A 19,532-nucleotide genomic window follows, 5' to 3' on the forward strand; every position below is an offset into this window, starting at 1 on the left:
TTCCCACATGGAGAGTCATGTTTGCTTCCAGTTGCTAAGCAGGAAGAGTTAGCAGGAGGCAGGAACTTATTTGCCTCAGATTAATGGGTCTTCTCACGGTCAAAACCTTAGATGGTGCCATGCTTTCCCCCTATTTAATTGTTGCAGCTGCATTGCCATAGCACATTTGACAAAAACAATTGCACTTAGTAGTTCTCCTTTTTGGCGGCAGGCCAGTGTGGACTGAAATTGATTGCCTATGAAAGCTAATTGGGAACTTTTTTCATTATTGCCTCTTGCTTTGTGGGTCTTTTCTCCTTTTCTGAAATACTTATGAGTAGAGCAGTCCAGACCCCTGATCTGTCATGATGGCGAAGGGTTGGATACTTCTAACTAGTTTAGTCTGGCTGTTCCCAGTTTACCCATGGGGAATAGACAGTGTAAACTGACAAAATAGGGTGTATTGGGGCAAGGAGGAAGAGGAGCACAAATAGGCAAGGATCTGCAGAACCCTTAGCCAGTAACAAGTTCTGCTGAGAGGCCTAATCTGGGTCTGTTTGCTGTTCAGGCATGATCACTTCCTGTGAAATTATGGGAGTGCCTCATATAACTGTCCAAAGAATTTTAAAGAGATCTCTCATGAACCAGTTGGTCTGCTGCAAAGCAGCAGAGGCTCATGAGTGTGTGCACATGTGTCCACATGGACCTCTGTGCATTATGGGGTCTAATTGTAGCCTTTGGAGTGATGTAGCTTCAAAAATGTTTACGGCAATATTCTATGCCTCCTTCAGGGTGCTGTTCTTTCCTGGGTGAATTCGTGTACAAGGCTGTGGAAAGCATATCTTTATTGTTATGTATTGAAGTTCTCACCCTAGGCCACTAGGGGCGTTGTGTTTATATAGTTTCACTCTGCCCACCTTGGCTGCAGTTCTCACTCAGGTCCATAACATGCAAATGAAGGATTGAGAGTGCCGTTCACGGATTGGGTAGCTAGAGAGAGTTGTTACTGTTGCATATTACTGAGTACTACATAAGCAGGCTGGCTGAGCCCTTCAGTTCAGTTCTGTTCCAGCCTGAGAATAAAGAGAGCTGCTTGGAGAATCACTGTGCCGTCTGCTATGTCCACCCACTACTTAATATTTATGATAACTTTCTCCTCCACCTTTAAATAAAGACTCTCCTTCATGTGTGCGTGTGTGCATGTTTAATGACAGTGAAGATTTTCAAATTCATGCTGGAGTGAAATACAAATAAAGTGCAATTTCCACATTTTCCTTCTGTATGGAGAATAGAGTGGTATGATTAGTTTCCTACATGACTACATTTTGGCACAGCTGTAGTATTCAGATCTGCAACTAATATGTATGCCTAGAAGTGCTATCTTCTGATATATTATTTAACTTTTTGCATACAGTATGATCTTTTATTTATTCTGTGTAAACTTTATTCTTCATGATGATGTTATTACATATGTTATCCAGAATCCTCCACTCGGTACTGCTGGCTTGTTGTACTGTATTTATCTTTACTATCTAATCTGCAAGTGTTTGCAAATAAGTTCAAGATTTCTTTTGAACGTACAGTAGATCTGACTGAGGTCTTCCTAGGGTTGAGTTCATGTGGGTACACTCCTCAGATATAAATTGGGACTACCCGTTACACTGGCAGCTCAGTTGGAGTTTAATCTCTCACCCTCTTATGCATATTTATGACCCACTCTCAGTTTGGATGTGTCTGCAGTAAGACCTTGCTATGGAAGTCTCAGTCACAGTATTTGGGACCAGGTGAGAAATTTCTCCTCCAGACAAATTGGGCCTGTCTGGAAGTTTTGCCTACATCATAGCAATTGTAATCAACCAGTAGACTGACTGGATGGTTCAGGATACCCCTAAGCCTACTTACATCTGTAATCAATAAACGTTGTGGCCTGTTTTGATCCCAGATCATCCACTTAGGTTATTTTTTCATACATTATTGTGTGGTTCAAAGTCATCTAGAGGAAAATAAAATAAGAATCATTAGAATGATAGTAGGCTGATCCTTAATATGCATCTGATTTTAATATTTATGTTGGTTTCCTTGCAATTCTAAGGTCAGTCTTCTATACTGGCAACAACTGAGAGTGTGGATAAGGATTTTTTTTCATGAATTGTATTTTCTTTTCAGTGGGATGCTATAACAGAAATGGATGAATATAATCGCCCCATCCACACTTACCAGGTATGTAATGTTATGGAACCCAGCCAGAACAACTGGCTTCGTACAAATTGGATCTCCCGTGATGCAGCTCAGAAAATTTATGTGGAAATGAAGTTTACACTGAGGGACTGCAACAGCATTCCATGGGTACTTGGAACATGCAAAGAAACATTTAACCTCTACTACCTGGAATCAGACGAATCCCATGGAATTAAATTCAAGCCAAACCAGTACAGTAAAATTGATACTATTGCAGCTGATGAGAGTTTTACTCAGATGGATTTGGGTGATCGCATCCTTAAACTGAACACAGAAGTTCGTGAGGTGGGACCGATAAACAGGAAAGGATTTTTTCTTGCTTTTCAAGACATTGGTGCTTGCATTGCTTTGGTCTCTGTCCGTGTTTACTACAAAAAGTGTCCTTTCACTGTTCGGAATTTGGCTATGTTTCCTGACACTATTCCAAGGGTTGATTCTTCATCTTTGGTGGAAGTACGAGGTTCCTGTGTGAAGAGTGCTGAGGAGCGGGACACTCCAAAATTATATTGTGGAGCAGATGGGGATTGGCTTGTGCCTCTAGGACGATGCATCTGCAGTGTTGGGTATGAAGAAGTGGATGGTTCCTGCCATGGTAAGATAATTGTTCTTAATTAATTCCAGGACACTTTTTGTTTTTTGTTTTACCACATGGCCTGTTGTCCATGTTTCACTGAACTTAATGGCAAAATCAGTTTTAATAGGAGATGGATTGAGCTCGTGGTCTATTTTACTGTTGAATTTTGCTCAGGATATATTCAAATCAGAACTGTTTTCAACATAGAATACATAATGTGCATGTTTGGGGGGAAACAAAGTTGCTTACTTGTAATAAATTAATGGGTAAAGCACAATAGTTTGTCATTAGTTGTGAAGAATACAAAATTCAAGTTGCTGCATGAATACCAAATATGATTAATTCAATGGAAGATTAAAGGTTTACTGCTATGTACCTAAGGATCATAGTATCATAGAATTGTAGAGTTGGAGGGGATCCTGAGGGTGATAAATAAATTCATAAGTGTGAAACAATACAAAATATTAAGGCAATATTTGTATTTAAAACACTACATATTGTATAAGATGAAATAAGCAGTTACTTCTGAGAAAAGAAACAGCAGATATTTTGCATGAATACTAAAGAACAGGTAGAAGGTACATCCCAAATATTGTATGGGAGGTCACCGCAATAAATTTTTCTGCTGCACAGTTGCTTTGGTACTAGTTATTGCTGTGTTCTTTCTCACAGAAACAAATGCTCAGTGTAAAACATTACAGTGTGATCACTATATTTGCAAGTGTATGTAGAAAAGATTGAAATGTGTATATTGTTAGTAAGTTGAGGCTATAAATGAAGGCTTTTGACAATGGAATATGAGGGAATTTATTTGCATCTCAATACAGTACCTCCCCATTTCAGATTAAGCAGTGGACTATGGAGTGGCGGGAAGCATTCTGATATTTGGGCATGTGAATAAATATTCATTTTAGATTATATATATATATATCTACACACACACACACACACACACACACACACATATAATATTTTATTTTATTTCTATTTGATTGTTTGTATAAATTTGTGAACCACTTTTTAATTCCAATATTCTTGGGCAGCTTACATCCATGAAAGAAAATAATTTTAAAAAATGCAAACAGATAAAGGTTCTTTGATAGGTATCTCCCTAGATAACCTGTTTAATATGACTAATAATTACAAATAATAAATATATTAAACTTGGGCTTAAAAGAAACAGAATACATGGCTTATGGATTGTCCATCTTTTTGGCCCAACCAGCCACCATAGCTTGACCTGGCATTCAAAATAAACAGATTAGATAGCTCTGAGCTTAATGTTGTTGAAAAACTCTTTGATTAAAGTTCTCATAAGAGCAAATGAATGCGAGATGAGCACCGCGACCCCAGAGTCAGACACGACTGGACCTAATGGTCAGGGGTCCCTTTACCTTTACCTTTACTAATTACTAATGCTAGTACATTAATCTGGAAATGCAAAATGTAACCACATTATTATTTGGGTTTGGGCAAGGGTGGTAGGACAGTTAGAACATCAGTTAGCCCATGAATTGTGTCCAAAATATATTAATAATTTCTCATATAAAAGGTAGAACTATCATCTAAATGCTCCCTAGTCACATTATAAATCTATATATTAGTCCCCCCCCCACCTCTCCTGTACTTTTTGACTGTGTATATATTCAATAAGAGGATAAGGTCTGCTACAGAACCAAGAATGCCTGGGCAGAAGCATAATGAACTTACAGTTGAGTACCTAAAAGCATGCTTATTCAACTATTTCTATTTAATTGCTTAGAGAGTGGGAAATTAGTGTTTAAACAGATCATGTTGTAAGATGACTATTTTAGTAGTTCCTCAGTTCGGCTTCCTATAGAGACAAGTGGTTTTATGAATTATTCTCAGGGGTGAATTGCATTTTCATACATCTGTACATCTTTGAATGGCTGTTCTAGGTTGGTGCTATATTTGATGTGTTTTTAAATTCTGCACAACACATTTGTGTCCATGCATGTGTAAATGAGTTCTAAAGGAAGCTGAAAGATTAAGAGCCCTAAAAATCCTCTCCTGTCTGCCAAATATTTTTAAAAACTGAACAGTAACAAAGAACTTCTCAAATCTTCTGGTTCAGTTGTCAGTCTCTGTATAAGCAATCAATTGCCTTGCTCTACAGTGACTGGAAACGTGGTCTGGAAATGTCTGGAAAATATGCACAGCAGCAGCAGCAGACCATACAATCAAGAGCTGTGTGACCAGTGTTGTTCAAGAAAATGGCTTGTCACCTAGGACTGGTACTGGAAACCAGCTCTTACCCTCTGAGCCACAGCAGCTGCAGGCCAACAGGACTGCTGTATCGGTCCTTGGAGCAGCCCCTTCTTACTGCAAGATTGAAAAATCCTATATGACATTGTATTCTGACATTGTCAAGAGTGTCTCAGCACTAAATGCCCTAGCTTGGAAGACCTAGATAAAGGACAAAAAGTATGTGTAAAACTAGCCTGTTGCAGAAAGATAAAATGTACATTCATTGCTTCTGGATCCATGTGGCCCCCAAAAGATTTCCCAAAGGAAATGTGGCCCTTGGTCTGAAGAAAACTCTCTATCCCTGGTACAAAAAATTAGAGGCTTTTGAGACCATTATTACCAGCCATTGGCACTGACAATTAAGCTGTACTTATTTTTAAAGCTGTTTTTGTTGTTGTGTGTTGTTATAGGGAGTGATAAAGAAAATATCAAGTTTTCCTGTAGCAATGAATGGTATCTTTTTCTTTATTAAGTTTTAATTTATCTTGTTCTTTTCTAGTTTCTTTAAAATATGTCTATATTTAGGTTTTGGTAATATGTAAATTTATTTAAATTTAATCATTCAATTGTTTAAAACAGGGATGGGCAACCTGTAGCCCTCCTTGATCAATCTAGTTGGAACTAATGGGAATTGGAATTCAGCAACACCTGGATCCCCCATCCCTGGTTAGAAGGCAAGGGATCAGCTGAAAATTATGTCAAGGCTGACAGCTGACATTTTTCAGTTGAAAATGTGGAAAATACACACTCCATTATTGCTATACCTTAATTCTTAAGACATGCAGATAACATTATCTAAACTCATACATGTTTCTAATATTTATAATACAGTGGACTTATTTAAGACATAAAACTTCATCTAATCCTAAATGAAATGAAAGCAGCATATTGTACTGCATTGATGTTTTTGCACACACAAAAATCCATATCCAAATTTATAAATGGCTGTAAAATAGGAAGCTATTTCCTTTTTACCTGTAGTCATTACTCGATGATAAAACTGTGTTTTACTCCTGATGTACATTGCAACAGGAAGTCACAGCCATTCTCTGGCAAACATGCCTGTGTGTTTACATTAGATCAAGAAGCATGCATTGCTACAGTTTTAAGAGTACATTTTTGGGCAGCAACATGAAGAAGAAACATGAGGTACAGAAACCTAATAAAAGGCAAATAAAAAAATAATGAATGAGTGAGAATGCAATGCCTAAGTAATGCTTAAAACTGGAAACATCTTCAATCTATGAATATAATTACATTTTATAAAGTATCATTTAATGCCATAGATATGGTAATATCTCTAGGAAGCAACATAAAATCAAAATCAGACTTCTAAGATGATCATCTGTACTTTCATTGGAGTAAGTTATTAGTGCCTGCCATATTTTTAGCTAAACCACATAATAATGCCTATTTTCCTTTGGGTTAGTGATTAACTATCAAAGCATTATGCTGAGAAATGTGCTTTCAAAATCAATAAAGGATTTCCTTTTGAATAGTGTAGCTTGGGAAATGCAAATTTTAAGCAGTTTGCAAATGTGCTTCTGACAACAAAGTTCATACAAGACCTAATTCATATTAAATCTCAAGAAGCAAGCATAGATCTTGGAGATCATTAAGAGATCACGTTTTAACTACTGTATGGTCATTTTCTATGTATATTTTCTTAAAATACTTAAGAAACATTTTTGCAATACAAAAATACATTGTTGAAATAAGTACTGGCAAGTATTGTGAACTAAACAAACTAGACACAAATTAATTTAAACTCAGAGTAATAACTATTTGGTAGTTGACAAGATCTGCATTCTGCATGCTCCATAAAAATGGGCACTGCTTCATTGCTGCTTCCACATGATTTAGTGATAGGCACTTCTTATTTCCTGCTCCAGATGTCTTTTTATGATTTCATGGAACTTTTCCTGGGTTTTCCCCATAATGGTTTTGCACATGCCAACAAATTTCCTACCAGCACCGTATTTCCATTCCTTACACATTTTCTCAAGCCATTTCAAGAATTATCTTTGGTGTACAAGGAAACCTTGAGTACATCTCCTATAATTTCTTGGATCTTTCCCATATCTGGATTGGCTGCAGATGCCACAGGCTGGATCTTTGTAACAAAACTGGGATTGTACTGTCTCCTTCAGTGTTGTTGGGACATCTATTTAATGATGATGACTTTATGTGGATGCTGCAAAATATTGAGTTCAACTGCTATGTGGAAACACCCTTCAGTCCATTAAGCATGTCAATTAGCTGCTAGCCTGGGTAGGATCAGCAGTCTCTTCTTCACCCACAGGGCAAAGCAGTGAATCTCCTACTTTTCTACTGCAGCAAAACTGCATTCTGTCCATCTTAGCTTCTTCTCTTAAAAAAAGAAAATCCAAAATCACTAAATATGAATTGGAATTGACAACAGAATGCTAATCAGCTCTTGAGTATTTCCCCAGGACTCTGTCTTGACTACACTTCAATCCAGTAACTACTCCAATCCAAGACATGAAATAATATAATTCACATTATGCATTCCCACTTGTGCTTTTTAGAGAACAAAATTATAATCAAAATATGCAGATTGCTTCCATTCTGGACATTTCCCCTGATTCTCTGCAAGCATTATTTCCTTAGTGTACTACACTAGGTGGCAGTATTCTAAGACATAATCAATTACTGTACAGTACTTACAACAGAAAAGCATATATTGACCAGGCATTTGAAGATGATCAGCTAAATTAATGTTGTTTTCCTCCTGCTGTAGTATTGTTAGTACTATGATTGCTTCTGATTTGATTTTACTTGATGTTTTAGTTAAAGCCTTTTAGACCGACATTTTAAACTTCTCTGGGACCATTTGGAGAAGGGTGGGCTATAAATAAAAATAATAAATAATAATAAATGAAGAAATAAACTTCAGATGTTATTGCTTCCCTCTTTGCTTGTCTTAGACTGCTAAGCAGAGCTAGAAAATTAACGTTTATAAAATTCTCTATTAAATCCAAGATGAATTGTACGTCTATACTAGAATGCATCCTTTCCTTGCAGAAGGTCCCAGATTCCATCGATGGCATATACTGTTTTTTAAAAGAATCTGGTAAAAGGTAATGGAATATATTCCTGCCTGAGACACCAGAAAGCTGCTGGTAATCAGAAAAGACAACATCAGGCTCAAATAATCTGACCTGGTATAAAGTAGCTCACAATGCTCCTAGAGTTCAGAATAACCCTTTTACACCCATCCACAAAGTTAACACATCATATATATCTGGGTCAGCACTAATCCAGTATGTCTCCTAAGCAGACATTAGATCAAGTCAGCACAAAAAAAGTTTTGCACCACTCTTTATCTCTCCCCCCACCCTTTTTTTAAATGTAACTAGATCTGACTTTCACACCTGACCTGCATCTCCTGTCAGAGACAGCGGCTATAATCTATTCTATATACAGTGGTACCTCGGGTTACAGACACTTCAGGTTACAGATGCTTCAGGTTACAGACTTCATCAAAATGGTACAGAAGAGAAGGAGGAGGAGGAGGAGGAGGAGGAGGAGGAGGAGGAGGAGAAGGAGGAGTTTGGATTTGATATCCTGCCTTTCACTCCCCTTAAGGAGTTTCAAAGTGGCTAAAAATCTCCTTTCCCTTCCTCCCCCACAACAAACACTCTGTGAGGTGAGTGAGGCTGAGAGACTTCAGAGGAGTGTGACTACTAGCCCAAGGTCACCCAGCAGCTGCATGTGGAGGAGTAGAGACGCCAACCCGGTTCACCAGATTACAAGTCCACTGTGCTTAACCACTACACCACTACTGGGAAAAGTCTCATTCCTTAAATCTTTGAGCTTGTCATAGCACTGGAGGACATAGTGAAAGGGTCAAACTTGTTTTGATGGCAGGACGATGACCTGATGAGGACGGTCTTTAAAACTTCTAATTTGAAATTGATGTAACCCACAAAGTAAATGTTCCTAGGAGATAAAGATGGATATTTGAAACTTATCTTTTGCAGTTTGCATTAACCAGGATATTCACTCTATCTGCAGAATAAATTATGTAAAATAAGTCTCCTACCTACCAGTAAAACATCTAACAGCGTCGAAGACTGCACTTGAAATGTCTCTCTTTTAAAGAAGTGTTACTTCAAAGGGATAATGATCAAAGTATGCATAAATTCCCAAAGGATATGAGACTGTATGCACAGAAGGATTTTACTCTAAACACCAACAATGAATGCTTAGTTATTTGGAATCTACTTATTTTATAATAGTCTCTATGTATGTAAAATGTCTTAATTTTGCTATGACAGCTTGACTATATTCCCACAAGCTAAGTATTCCAAAACTGATCCTACATGTATTCACAGACAAGATGAAAGTGTTAATTCTAATTAAAATGATGTACAGTCCAATAGCATCCATAATAAGTCTTCATTTGGAAAAAGTTACAGAAATATTTTGATAACTTCCAATGTGGGTCAAACATTTGTGCTCCAATTGTTTTTTTTCACAATCCATTCTATTTCTGGGACAATGCAATTTTAACAGAATCTTTCGGGTTCTTGAATGTGTCTTTAAGGAATTGTACCTCAGAAGGTATTTGTATTTACAGCAAAAATGTATTTAAATATTCTTTTTTATTTGGGGGTTTTTGCTTGTGTTTTAGGCTGCATGGTTCATAAATTTTAAAATATCAAAAATAAAATTGTAACAGTTATATAATGATAATAACTAGTATTATTATACAATATTCCTACGTGATAATTTAGAACAGTGTTTCCCAACCGGGGGCCACCAGGATATTCCAAGGGGGCCACAGGTGAAAATTACGTAAATGGGGAGGGGGGAGGGCATAGCACGAGGCTAGGGGACCACAGAGGGAAGTGAGAAGAAAAGGGAAATAAACTTTACTTATTTTTTAAAAATCCTGATAGGCTGGCTATCTGCTTGGCCAATCACAAGCAGATAAGGGGGTGGCCTAGTGTTTCTTTTTGCTTGGAGCAGTCCTGGTTTGTTTCCAATAGGAGGGGGTGATTGCTGAGGCTCCCGTTTTGAGCATTGCTTGTAACTGCTGCCAGTGCTGGGCCAGGTGGCAGCCTGGGCCTGACTCTGCTAGGCGCAATCGACCCCAGCGCCTAGCAGATCGGGGCATTCAGATGTTGCTGAGGGGCACAGGGCCCTTCGGCAGCATCAGCCTAGCTCTGCGAGGCACAGGGTGAAATCCACCCCAGTGCCTAGCTGAGCTGGGTTGTCTGGTGCTGCTGACTTGCATCTAGTAAATAACTGTCTACTCAGAAGAAAGCTGCACTGAGTTCAGTGGGCCTTATGCCCAGGTAAGGTTGTGTGGGCCTATAGTGTTTTATCTAGGCAGCCAGGGCTCCTTCAGATGACAAGATCTTTTGAACCAGGTCAGTGAGGACCACTTGCTTTTAAAAATTCTCCTATATATACAGAACTCCCTGTGCACCTTTTGCAGACCCTCCAAGTGTCCCTATTTTATAGGGACAGTTCCGGATTTTCAGAAGTTGTCACAGTTTCTGATTTGATGCTGGAATGTCCTGCTTTTCCTTAGGACAACCCTATTTTTATTGGAGAAATGTTGAAGGGTATGGAGTTATCCAACCCCCAAGCCATCTGAAGGCAGCCCTATATAGGGAAGGGGTTTTGAATGTTTTATTATGTTTTTATATATGTTGGAAGCTGCCCAGAGTGGTTGGAGATACAAATTGTAAAATTATTATTATGGAATAGGACATCCCTATTTTCATCAGAGAAATGTTGGAGGCTATGCTTTTGGACTGTTATCTGTAGGTTTCCCCCTGTGTATCAAATAAGTGTTCTTTACTTTTTATAATACATGGAAGATGGATCTCCCTCAGGAAGTTCTGGACTCTCCTTCCTTGGATGTTTCTGAGCAGAGGTTATGGATGCTTTAGCTGAGTTTCCTATGTTACAGGGGGTTGCACTGGAAAGATGAACCTTGGGGTCCCTTCCAGCTCTATGATTCTATGTTCTTCTGCTTCAACAATATTTCATTATGTTACTATCATTTTATATAATTATATTTTGTATGAATTATAAAATGTTTAAATAAAACATGTTCTATTCACAAACAAAAAATTTAAATAGCTACCTTTCTTCCAGTAGGAACGGGGTGGGGGGGCCCCCACAGGAAAGAAACAAGGTCGGAAGGGGGCCACAGTCAAAAAAGCTTGGGAAACACTGATTTAGAACATAATGTGCAGAATCAAATAGTATTAAATTAATATTTTATCACAAATGTGTGTTGTACATAATACTTGAAGTGCTGGCTTCTTTGAAGATGGGAGATTAGGTTTTCTGGATTAAGGTCTGCACAGGAATAATATAGAATTATACAGATTTGTGGAAGCACTGAGAAAATGTCATAGTTTACACCCATCAAACAGAACTTCCTTGCCTTACAGCTTCCCCCAATCTAGTAATGATAGGTTGACATACTTCAGTGCAACATCCATATTTGGTTGGCATTACCAGCACAATGCCTCAAATTGTGAGCTGAATTGCTAATACATCCTTTCACCATATCCTACTATGATGCCACAACTTGTTTAATTAAATTGTATGTGCTTTAACAAAAATAATTAGCAAAATGTCATTGGATTTTTTTAAAAAATAGTGACCCATATTTTGAAAAATAATTTGCAGGTTACCTGTATTATGTTTGTGCAAATCTACAGTATAAAAAAGGTAAAGGACCCTTGATAGTTAAGTCCAGTCGCGAACAACTCTGGGGTTGTGGCGCTCATCTCGCTTTACTGGCTGAGGGAGCCGACGTTTGTCCACAGTTTTTCCAGGTCATGTGGCCAGCATGACTAAGCCGCTTCTGGCGAAACAAGAGCAGCACACAGAAATGCCGTTTACCTTCCCACTGGAGCGGTACCTATTTATCTACTTGCACTTCGACATGCTTTTGAACTGCTAGGTTGGCAGGAGCTGGGACAGAGCAACGAGAGCTCACCCCGCCGTAGGATTCAAACCGCCAACCTTCCCATCAGTAAGCCCTAGGCTCAGTGGTTTAGACCACAGCGCCACCCGCGTCCCAAATCTACAGTACTGTATAGGAAACAGATTATCCAATCTCGGTTCCTATTGATTCAGTATCACCACTTCTCACCAAATGTAAAAATATTAAAATGTATCTTTGGGCCTGAATTATGATGAGGATGGCACTATGGAAGCATCATCAAGCAATGTGACCTTGATAATTTTCCATTAGTGTGAGCTGTTGATTTTATACATATGTAGTAGCTATTATATTTGAGCTCTCTGTGCATATAAATATGCTGAGTTTAAACAGCCAGTGCATGAAGCAAACCTGTCACAAGACTTTATAGATCTGTTTTAAACATCAGTTTTATCAGCCATCTGACATTTGCATGTAAATGTATTGCACTGACATTTTAAAATAACTACTTACCCTGCAGAGTGCTGAAATTCCAAAAAGCCCATAACTCAAGTTAGAGTTGAAATAAAATCTTTATAGATGATTGTTTAAAGTTGTGTGGCGTAGCTGAAATCAGAATAAACTTTGAATCTTTATTTGCATTCTTTAGTATAATATTAATACATAAAGTTAGTGCAATGTTAATAGATCAAGGAACAACTGCAAAAATGCATGTTAGTTCAAATATCAATATAGAAAATTATGTTTATAAATTATTGTGCAGTATCCTAGCTTTTCAGTTCTGACTATTAAATTCATAGGAAAAAACTTATTACTGTAGAAGTTGGATCCAAAGGTGTGAGGAATATCTTCCTTCATGGAGAAATGAAGAGTGGAAACCCCACAACAAACCCAAAATGCTAGATTCTACATTGTCACACTTCAGAGATATCCTCTAACAAAGTGTACAAATAGCTTGGTGCCCTCCAGCCACATGGGGCCCTAATTCTGTGCATACTGCACGTACCTATAAATCTGCATAATAGCAGCAAAAGTGTCCCTATTTTCCAGGGACAGTCCCAGATTTACAGAAGCCATCCTGGCTTCTGATTTGATCCTGGAATGTCCCACTTTTCCTTAGTACATTCCTATTTTCATCAGAGAAATGTTGGAGGTTGTGAACTTACAATGATAAGAATTAATACAGTGGGGGAAGGAGTTTATCCATTTCTTCCCCTTATGGTGTCTTGATGAAAATCATTGTTTTGAAGAGGCTATTTGCATTTGGAAGAAAGATACATTTAACCTAACATTCTGTTTGCTACCATAATGTAACATTTCATAACAGTATCCCTGCCAATGTATGCCATAATTGGCCCAATCCAGCAATGGCTACCCATGTGAAGGTGTAGGATTCTGCATCCAGATCTTGGTAAATAATAATAATAATAATAATAATAATAATAATAATAATAATAATAATTTATTTGTACCCCGCCCATCTGGCTGAGCTTCCCCAGCCACTCTGGGCGGCTCCCAAACGAATGTTAAAACAATACAGCGTTAGATATTATAAACGTCCCTAAACAGGGCTGCCTTCAGATGTCTCTTAAAAATAGGGTAGCTGCTTATTTCCTTGACATCTGATGGAAGGGTGTTCCACAGGGTGGGCGCCACTACCGAAAAGGCCCTCTGTCTGGTTCCCTGTAACCTCACCTCTCACAATGAGGGAACTGCCAGAAGGCCCTTGGCACTGGATCTCAGTGTCCGGGCTAAACGATGGGGGCGGAGACGCTCCTTCAGGTATACAGGACCGAGGCCGTTTAGGGCTTTAAAGGTCAACACCAACACTTTGAATTGTGCTCGGAAATGTACTGGGAGCCAATGTAGATCTCTCAGGACTGGTGTTATGTGGTCCCAGTGGCAACTCCCAGTCACCAGTCCAGCTGCCGCATTCTGGATTAGTTGTAGTTTCCGGGTCACCTTCAAAGGTAGCCCCACATAGAGCGCATTGCAGTAATCCAAGCGGGAGATAACCAGAGCATGCACCACTCTGCTGAGACAGTCCATGGGCAGGTAGGGTCTCAGTCTGCGTTCCAGATGGAGCTGGTAGATAGCCGCCCTGAACACAGAATTAAATCTGGTCCCACACGTGAAAGAATATGTAAAAACATTGATCCATACTGGTTTTGTCTGTATATAGATGCAATAACTTTTGGTTGGCTTTGACAATACTGACTGCTTGTTTGGAAGAAAGTTGACTAAGTCCCTTTTTCCTGTTAATAGATGACCAACCTTGTCAAGACTGATTTCACAACTGGGTAATACATATAGGTATGCATCTTCATGTCCATGCTATGTATATTAGTGATAGGTGAATTCCTCTGAACTCGGTTCAGAACTGGGTCAACAATCAGAAGCTTCAGTCTCAATTCATAAAAGTCTGAAACTGGGCAAATCTGTATTTCAAAATAAAATTACTAACTTCAGCAACAATGCATTCCGGTGGGTAAAGCACTGTATTTTTACCCCATAAAATTGCAGTGGCCAAGATCCAATTGCCATGTGTTCCCAGAGGACCTCTGAGTCCTTGGGGTGACCTTAAGTTGTCACTTGGATCCTGATAATCAGGTGCCCAAAATAAAATTTGGCATTATAAAAGGAAAATATGTATGTAGGAAATCTGGGTTTCTTTTAATAAATACCAAATAAAGAACAAGTTGGCTTAAAAAATGAAGCACCTGAAAGATTCTGTTCCGATGCTTATCCCAAAGCCTCATATAAATTCCTCTCTATCTTCTATAACCTGGTTTTTTCTTTTGCATTTAAACATAGAAAATATGTTGCATTGAGAATGCAACAACTCCCTCAGGAAAGCACTCTAACAGCAGTCAGTATTCAGTTATTCACCATGTGTCTGCTGTGAGAAATGTTTATCACCCTTCTCCCTTAGGTAGCAGTGGCTTTCTCTCTTCTAAAAGAATGTATACTGGTCAGTGTATTTCTAATTCTCTCAGAACAGTCATTTGCATATCAAAGGCCTGGTATGAGTAAACATACTTCATGGTTCCATCTGTGATTTCATTCCCCATTGAGACCTAAAATAAGAACAGAGTACTAGTGAGGGAATGTTTGTCCTTCAAGTCCATACTGTTTTTCTTTTGAATTTTGCAGCAAGCTATTTCACATTTCATTTGTTGCGAAGACTTTGCAGGAACCTCTTTCTGCTTGTAGCAGGTTTAAATAAAATAAGGATCGTGGAAATAATATTTCCGAAGTAAAATTAAAAAGAAACACAGCTGTTGAAATGATATAAAGCAATTTCTAACTTTGCTTCCTACAATTGTAGGATGTTATAATAAATTACTTATGGGAAGAATGGGAAGAAAAGAGAGAGAGAGGGATGCAATTTCATTTTTGCTTAATTCTAGTTAAGATTTCTCGAGATTCCTTAAGATTCTTTATTCAGCAATATGCATGCTTACTCAAAAGTAAGCTACACTGTATTCAATGGGGCTCACTCTGCAGTAAACATGTTTAGGTTTGTAGCATAGATTTTATTGCAGCATAAATTGTAGAATAATTTGTCAGAAACAAAAGTTGGTATTCATTCATTCATTGGGACTTGGGCCCTTATGGAACAGGATATTCATGTTTCATTTTCCCAGACAATTAGGAGATATATAATGCTTTATTGGGAAAATAAACTACTGTATGTAGTTATGACTGTATTAGGAGCAGTAATGTTATTTGGAAAAGTCAATCAAATACACTTTGATTAAAACCTAAGTAGTGCAACACTGGTTTTTTGTGCACTTCTACAATTAATTACTGAAACAGAAATTTATTAATAGATTTTTTTTTTGTCTTGTATTTGCTATCCTTCAGTTTTTCCGCTGTTGAGTTTACTGCAGAACATTTTCATGGGAACTGACTTTCCAGAGACAGAACTGATTGAACTAAAAATTTGTTTTGAAGAGGTTGAACAGTCATATCCCTGGAAGAAACCAAGTCTGTTCATGACTTCTTTGTATGTGTGCATTTATTAAAACATGTGGAATTGCAATTCCTCACAACCTGACACTAAGGTGTAGCTATGGGGTTGGGAACTAGGAAGAATTTATTTTCCTTCTGCCTTCAGTTGTCCACCTGTTTAGACAGAACCTTTTAGGGAGTGGGACAATGATTAGTGCCATTAGGAACAAACTACAGGTTATGCTTAATGCCCAGCATGCAGCTAAATCACTTGTGGTATTTTCTCAAATTAATTATCTCCACGGAAGGAAGGGTTGCTATCAGGACCATACCCTGCAGGTAGGGAAGACATATTTCATTGCTCCCTTGCCATAAATTCTACCCCAACAATCACACCCTGCATAGCTACAAGACTCAGTAACAAAGTCCATTGGTGTCAATGGAAACATTTTTATTAAGCCTCATAGCTGGGTGGGGCCAGTTATTTGGGGGGGGGCGGGTCACAGCTGAAGAGGAAAGGAAATAAGCATATGCAGTAAAAAAAAAAAAGTCTCCCTCTCCACAGCTTTTTTATCTTATTGATTTTATTTTATTAGAAATAGGCATAGCTGTGCACTATGCATTAACCATCATGTGTAGTTTGACCATTAGTCTCAAGGTGATACCCACGGAAACAGCAACAAGACAGGCTCAATTTTCCTGTCCCCATTGTCAGTAAAGCCACAAGTATTGGAGAGCAGCAGTAATGTGGGATCCATCTCATTCCTTGTTCTAGCCAAAGTTATATGGGACAAGTTTGTAGGCAGTGGTGGGCAGAAGACACATCCCTAATCTGCTGGGTGTCTGTGCTGAGAGCACACATGAGGACACCCAAACACACCTGGACTTTTCATCAGTTTCTTATCTGCTGGGTCAACATAAAAAGTTGAAAGCAGGTTTCAAGCATGCAAACCCCAGCAAGGTTCAAGTGAATTTTCAAACTGTGCAAGCTTCAGCAATATATCTATTATATTAACCGTGACATGTAAATCCATTCAGCTCTACTGTTTTTGCAGATTTATTTTACTTTTAAGCAAAAGGGCAGCTTGCACAGGGGAAAAGACAACAGGGGAAAGCAAGAGAGAGATTCATTATGGATACACTTGGGATTAAGCCACACTCCAAATCGGAATTTGGAAGCTTCGAAGCTCACAAATCATCAAAATCCATGGGAAAAAGATATATTGTGTTCTGTGACCTCATTGCCCTCCAACAGCACTGTTCCAGAAGGAGACCAGCTGTCACTGGCTGGGTTCCCATTAAGCTACTCAGTGGCAGCTGCATACAGCACAACAAAGGCTTAATGGGGCTTCAAATATTAATTCCCATTTCAACATTTCCTATAGTATCTATTTTTTTCTAGGATACCATGTTGGTATGCTTAACCTCTTGAAACACAAATGAATGGTGCCAATTCCATGTAGCAAGCTGGATCTTTTTGTTTGTTTGCTTGTTTGTTTGGAGCCAGCTTTCCATTATGGTTATCATTTGACATAATGGGCAGGGTGGAGACAGCACAGTCCTTTTAATGGCCTGGATATTTGTTGAGTCACAGACCTAACACTTGTGATGTAGTGACAAGGCTTAATCACAAGGTAGTCTACCACTCCCAGTGGAAGAATACTGGCTATGTCCCTAAAGCTTCTTTTACAACAACTTAAATACAATACATTAAAAGAATTAAAACATTTTGTGTAAATTAAACTCATAACTTCAACAATTCTTAAACCAGGCATTGAATTTTAACAGTGGTTACCCGGACCTTGTTCCTGATTGTGAAAGGCCCTCAATAACAGTTCAAGCTTCAGGGCCCCAAATATGTAAATCTGCCCCTGGCTTAATTATCCCATTAAAATTTCAGCCATAATAGAGTGGCTGGGGAAATCCAGTCAGATGGGCGGGGTACAAATAATAATAATAATAATAATAATAATAATAATAATAATAATAATAATAATAATAATAATAATAGATACAGAGTGGCAAAATGCACATTTACTGTGACACAAGTATGAAAATTCTTATTCTACCTCAACTTTTCCTTTTTCCTTTTTTCTTTTAAAGAAGAAAGTGGTGGTACAAAAAATGAAAGAAAAGAGCAAAGGGGAAATTATCAGTTTCTAAAGTATGCTTGCTAGTCCCCCTCCCATTGCTCAGCTCTGCTGCCTGCCAAATTTATAACAAAAAAAACACTACTCTACAAGTATAGGCTCTCTATGTAATTCAGAACCCCAATCATGTGGGGCTGGGCTAGGGGAAGCACATGGGTAGCTACTTGTCCCTGTCATGTGGATGAATGGTCAAATAAGCCATTGGTTTAGGTGTATTATAGTCACATTTGATCTGAACTGGCTGGCTTACAAAGTAAAATAGAAACATTGTCACCCCACCCCACCCATCTCCCCATCCTGTCCACCTCTTTCCCCCTTTTCTTCCTAATGTCTCAACAAACGAAACTGATTTGTAAAAATGTTACATGGAAAAAATACGAGAGAGACATTGCACACACCTTTGTAAATCAAGAAAATCTTCAATAAAAAATACTTTTAAAAAATGATACCCACTGTTTTGCTCAATAAATGCCGTACCACTGGGAAGGTCAAGCCTCATTACTGTGTTATGAGCACCCATTCCTGTGGGTCACTGTATGTCTGAATCAAATTATTACCTATTGGTTAGTTTGTTGCTCAACACAAAGGAGTGATTTAAGGTACATTTCTAGGATGTCTGTGGTTCAGAACAACAAGAACACAGATAGAAATGAAACTGGGAATACATTGTTGTTTTGGGTTCTCTTCCCCACCCTTAAAATCTGCTAACAGTTGCTAACTTTTTAAATACTATATGTATTCTGTAATGTTACAACTAAAGGGAATAGTGACTGATATATTGTGTACAACTACTGTATATATATTTGAGCAAATCCATTTCAAATAATAGTGTTAAGCAGGCAGTGCAAGTCTTGGAGAAAATCATTTAGAAGTTACTGTTTACTGAAAGGATTAAAATTAGTTTTTATTCTTTATGAAGACTACCTCTGACTCCAATTGTTATTAGCTGAAAGACATAATTTAACTTTAGTGGGAATTGCAATAGTCCCTTACAAAACAGTAGATTATTGGTTATCCAGCAGTCTGAGAATATGGCAAATGAATTTCACTGCTGAATATAACAGTACAGAGCAAACATGAAAAATTAATGCCTTGGGTAAGGAAAGAAAACTTCATCATAGAAACTAGCAACCCAGGGGAAGCTCTCTTAATACTAATGGTAAACTTTACAATCAACAAAAACAATAACCAGGCCATAGTGGATAGTGCAGATAAAATCTCAGCACATATCAAAATCATATCCGAGAAAATACACCTATATCTGGGGAAATTTACCATTAAAATAAAAGGTCAAGGATTATACTGGAGAAAAATCATTTTAACCAAGGTTCTTATTACATCACAATGGCAACTTTTAGCACTGAGGAGCAGTATAAAAATGATGGAATAAGAACTTAAAGCTGTGAGATATGTATTTGAGACAAGCTTTAAC

At 38.1% G+C, this 19,532-nt stretch overlaps 1 protein-coding gene across 6 annotated transcripts in view; it reads left to right on the plus strand.

Moving 5' to 3' along the window:
- Nucleotides 1–19,532, plus strand: part of EPHA6 (EPH receptor A6) — a 338,956-nt gene that overhangs the window by 79,115 nt on the left and 240,309 nt on the right. For all 6 annotated transcript variants that reach the window (XR_004426440.1, XM_033146746.1, XM_033146748.1 and 3 more), the window contains one exon: nucleotides 2,146–2,809. Coding sequence is in view for 5 of the 6 variants with exons in the window: in XM_033146746.1 (XP_033002637.1) it covers nucleotides 2,146–2,809 (664 nt within the window). In the remaining variant the exon portion in view is untranslated. The remainder of the gene's footprint in view (nucleotides 1–2,145; nucleotides 2,810–19,532) is intronic.

Source organism: Lacerta agilis, chromosome 4, assembly GCF_009819535.1.
Source record: "Lacerta agilis isolate rLacAgi1 chromosome 4, rLacAgi1.pri, whole genome shotgun sequence".
NCBI classification, from domain to species: domain Eukaryota; kingdom Metazoa; phylum Chordata; class Lepidosauria; order Squamata; family Lacertidae; genus Lacerta; species Lacerta agilis.